This window comes from Apis cerana, linkage group LG1 (assembly GCF_029169275.1).
Source record: "Apis cerana isolate GH-2021 linkage group LG1, AcerK_1.0, whole genome shotgun sequence".
Taxonomy (NCBI): domain Eukaryota; kingdom Metazoa; phylum Arthropoda; class Insecta; order Hymenoptera; family Apidae; genus Apis; species Apis cerana.
Window position 1 is genome coordinate 13,802,400 of NC_083852.1, and position 4,637 is coordinate 13,807,036.

At 28.7% G+C, this 4,637-nt stretch overlaps 2 protein-coding genes across 7 annotated transcripts; one reads left to right on the forward strand and one right to left on the reverse strand.

Moving 5' to 3' along the window:
- Nucleotides 1-835: 835 nt before the first annotated feature.
- On the forward strand, nt 836-3,077 carry LOC108003083 (clavesin-2). Its single transcript, XM_017065176.3, has 4 exons — nt 836-1,571; nt 1,731-2,041; nt 2,101-2,194; nt 2,302-3,077. The coding sequence occupies exons 1-4, from the start codon at nt 1,184-1,186 to the stop codon at nt 2,451-2,453; spliced, it is 945 nt and encodes a 314-aa protein (XP_016920665.1). The 5' UTR covers nt 836-1,183; the 3' UTR covers nt 2,454-3,077.
- Nucleotides 2,765-4,471, reverse strand: LOC108003082 (cobalamin trafficking protein CblD). Of its 6 annotated transcripts, none has more exons than XM_017065173.3 (5): nt 4,329-4,471; nt 3,977-4,115; nt 3,487-3,899; nt 3,169-3,385; nt 2,765-3,040 (listed from the first exon to the last, which is right to left on the reverse strand). In XM_017065173.3, the coding sequence occupies exons 1-5, from the start codon at nt 4,443-4,445 to the stop codon at nt 2,952-2,954; spliced, it is 975 nt and encodes a 324-aa protein (XP_016920662.1). In that variant the 5' UTR covers nt 4,446-4,471; the 3' UTR covers nt 2,765-2,951. The 6 variants fall into 6 exon arrangements, with proteins under 6 accessions (XP_016920662.1, XP_016920660.1, XP_061931040.1 ...); XM_017065171.3 differs by having other exon boundaries at nt 2,765-3,076; XM_062075056.1 differs by having other exon boundaries at nt 4,206-4,348.
- Between the last annotated feature and the right edge of the window lie 166 nt (nt 4,472-4,637).

A 4,637-nucleotide genomic window follows, 5' to 3' on the forward strand; every position in this document is an offset into this window, starting at 1 on the left:
ATGAAAAGGAAATGAATTTTTAATAATATAGTAAATAATAAACATTTGTAAATAAAAATTTAAAAAAGTTCTGATTGTTGAAAAAATGAATGCATCTAAAATCATTCTATTGTAATTTCAAAAATGGCAAACAAATTTGATTTTTCAATAATTTTTTTAAGAGATTATAAGTATTTTTCTTTTCTTTTTTCAAAAGATTATAAATATTTTTTCATATATATGTCAAATCTTTTAATTATTCAGAAATAAAATTAAACTAAAATGAAAAAACGAAAAAAAAAAAACAGAATAAAATTGAAAAGAAGAAAAAGAATAGAATAATAAAAACAGGAAAAATAGAAGAAGTAGTAAAAATAATACACGATCTGGCCTTAAATTGATTGTACAGATAACTAAGCGGATTATTTCAATCCAAGTCAGTCAAAAAGCAAGATTTTTTTCTGGAACATATTTTCTGATACGAATCGTAATCGGTAATTTGATCGATTGTGTATTTTCATATAATTATAAAAATATAATCATTTAATTATCATCGTAATTATATCATCGTAATTATATCATCGTAATTATATTTTCAATTAATAATGTCATAAATAAAAATAATCGAACATAATTTTTGTGCAGATATTTATATAATTTTCGTTAATGCATGTCTTTTTTATTGTATTTGTGACGAAATCAAATTTCATTAAAAATATGTGTCTAGAAATAAATGAAATTTGTGTAATTATTTACTTTTAATTAACAAAAATCAATATAGATATTGAATAAAAAATTCAAAAATAAAAAGCGCGGTGAAGAAATATATGAATAGTTTTCTCGCAAGTAAATCGATGTTGAACTTTCTCCTTGATGAACTACCAAATGGCGTAAGAATTTGTCGAGTCTTATAATCATTGGTAGCTCGGTTAAAATTCGAACGAACAAAACGAGGACGCGGGATCAGAGAAAGGGTAAAAAAGTGAAGGGAAAGGAGGAAGAGGAGAAGGAGTAAGAGTAGGAGTAGAAGTAACATTAGTATGTAGCAGCTGCAGTAACAATATAACGAGAACAAGAAGGAGGTTGAGAAGCAAGAAAAAAAGAAATAAAAAGAAAAAGACAAAGAGAGGGAGACTAAAAACACGAATCTATTCATGAGGAAAGTGCTGTTCTGATACTCATCTGCTAGTTCTTTCGTACATCGATGATGGCCAAGTTAAAAGAAGAGGATTACGGATGTGCATTAAGCGAAGCCACGAAAACGATCGCTCGTTTTGAACTTCGTGAAGATGATGCTACTAGGGAAGAAGCACTGAAACAATTCAGACACTGGATCCAAAAGCATCCCAATATCAAGCATTGTAGAACAGATGCAGCCTTTCTTCTCAGATTTCTCAGAACCAAGAAATTCAGTGTACCGATGGCAGAAGAAATGCTCGAACGTTACCTGACTATTAGACAAATGTATCCAAGCTGGTTTCAAAATCTCGACATTGAAGATAGAGATATCGAAGCTATAATAGATGCTGGTTATCTGATACCATTGATGGAACGTGATCGTCACGGTCGACGAGTGATTCTTTCTTGCGCTGGTAAGTAATATTCGTTTCTAAGCTCCAAAATGTTAATTCCAAGTCTGAAATTATTTTTCTATTTTCTTTTCCTTCTTTATCTCATTTTTCTTCTTTTATTTCTTCTCGTTACATATTTATTATATATTTCGTATGATAAATAGTATATTTTTTTCATAGGACGCTTTGATCCGTACAAATATACATCTGCTCAAATGGCTCGAGCTCACAGCCTCGTCGTGGAAGCTTTAATGGATGATGAAGAAAATCAAGTGCGTGGATATACACACATTAATGATGAATCTGGATTAACAATGGGTCATCTTAGTGCTTGGTCTCTAACGGATATTCGTAATATGTTAAAATGTATCCAAAATAGTACACCCATGAGACACAAAGAAACGCATTTTGTTAATATTCCAACTTGTGCAATCAAGATCATCGAGTTCGGCATTTCTCTTCTCAACGATAAGTTAAAAAGTCGAATTTTGGTATGTAAACATGATTGAATTCTTTCAAGTTTATTAATTTCATTATATTTTTAATTAAGGTACATAAGAATTTGGATGAATTAAAAAGTGCTATTGATCCAAGTATTTTACCTAAAGAATATGGAGGAGAAATTCCACTCTCTGAGATGATTGGTATATACACATATTTAATTATCATTATTTAATTATTAATTTGATATTAATCATTTAATTAAAAGATGCGTTTCAGTATAAGTGTCAATTTTAATTTTGTTTTCCAGCCAATTTCAAAAAAACTTTGAAGGAACAAAGGAATCGAATAAAAAATCTCGATGACATGTATATTGAAATTTCATCGACAGATTGTCAGTATGTTTCAAACGATGATTTGTGTGGTATGTCTGGTTTTTTCCGTAAATTAGAAGTTGATTGACAATTTTTTTTTTTCATTAAAAAATCATTCCCTTTTTCATTATTTCACGTTCAACCGAAATTTGAAGTTATTTGTGAGCGCCTAGATAAATACCTTTTACTTTATGTTCAGATCAAGAACTCTCCTGCCGGTGGTATTAGTTACCTATTGACCGTTTCAATTTACATACAATATAGCATTTGTAATATATGACATATACTGTACATCCTTTAAAAAAATAATTTTATACATTTTCGACGCAGAAGTAGAATGATAATAAATATCGATGTGTGAATCGAACAAGATGCATAAGTTGCAATTATGAAACAATGTATACTCAAAAAAATATATATCGAAAAAAAAAGCATTTTACATTCGATTTCGAATGAAAATTTTTTTTACAATTATATAATAACTTAATTTAAAGATTGAAATATTTCAGTGACACATGTAACATATGTTAAAATATATATTATAACAATACTCTGTTTCCCCTTGTTCCCTTTCATTTTATTTTTATTAAGCTTCGTTAACATTTACAAGCTCGCAATCGTACAGAATTTCTTTTAAAAATTCTGTACTCGCAGGCGCTGTGGTGTAGAGATTTCCTGTAATATACACAACGGTGCCATGACCGTTTTGAACTGTTCAATCATGTGAAATTGATAAATCTTTGATAAATAATGGAATAGTTTATAATTATAAATAAAATATTATATAGCTTATGCTTACTTACCCAAAAAATTCTTTGCGTTATTATCATATAAAATAACTTTACAATTGTTTCTATGTAATATTTTAAATCCTAAACATCGAAATCGCTCATCCGTTTTGTAAAGAGTATTATTTTTTTGTAAATTTAAATGTGGTTGTCCACTAAATGGATTGATGAAATCTGCCCAATAACCCATTCTCCTTAATTTTGCGCAAATATCCGAAGCTGCTAATACAAACTATAAATAAAAGGAAAAACATACTTTGCCAAATATATGAAATGAACAATAGTTTATGATTAAAATATATATAAGCCATTCTTTACATTTTATATACTCACATATTTAGCTAGTTTCTCAGTTTCTATTTCTTTATTCCATTTCATAACTTTAAAATTAATTGATTGACTGATAGTAATTATAGTAAGTTGTGGAGAACCAACATCTAAACATCCAGGAAATAATTCCTCTATACCTTTTCTCAACAGTAAAGGACATTCTTGTGCAACACAACGAAGCATTGAATGTTGAGTCCCTTTCAAACGATTTGATCGAGGAGTAGATTTTTCTTTAGAATCATCTATCGATATCTGCTTATCATTGTCATGAAAATCAACTAATTGCGTTCTAACTTGAATAGTTGTGGTTACATCTGACCAACCAGGACCAATGCTTCCCGGTAAATAAAACCTGAATCCTCTAGGTGTTAAAAGCTCCCAATTAGAATTTATTCCAAGCATAGCACCATCCACATCTAAAAATAGTAATATCAATAAATATAAGAAACAAATTTTTTAAAATAAACAAATTTAAGCTAACGATAATATTTACCATTCAAGTTTTCACTATTTGCTTGAACGATTTTGTATGAGTTTGTGCTTTTATTGCTACGTCGAGAATAGCAACCCTTTGATAATATATTAAACAGAATTGTGGTATTATTTTTCTTGACATATTTTACGCAAAGCATCTGAAAAAAAATGACATCGTGTAGGTTATATTTTATATATTCTTCTTTATATATGAATAATCAGTAAATAATTACTATTGAATTGCTTACAACTGAGCTGCAATTAAATTAGTTTCATGGAAAGAATATAAACGTTACTGTTAAGTCACGATTCACATGCTGAATTAAAAATTTCTTTTTCCAAGATATCGTTTTATGATTCGATTATCTAACCTTATGTAGAAAATCAGTCGTTTTGATGACTCGTATCCAACTATACAACGATATCAAGCGCAATATTCTTCGCGCATCAATCAGAAAAGAAATAGATATTTTATCACTAGATGGCATAATACGTTATGTTCATCTTTTTTAATTTTAATCACAGATATATGAGTCCTATAGGAGATAGGATCTATATATATATATATATATAAGACTCTTATATCTAGTCTGTAATAGAATTTCTATATCTAATTTGTGACTATAGATTGCTCAAACAAGATTTTTACCTACAATCAATATAGTAATTTATCAGTGTTA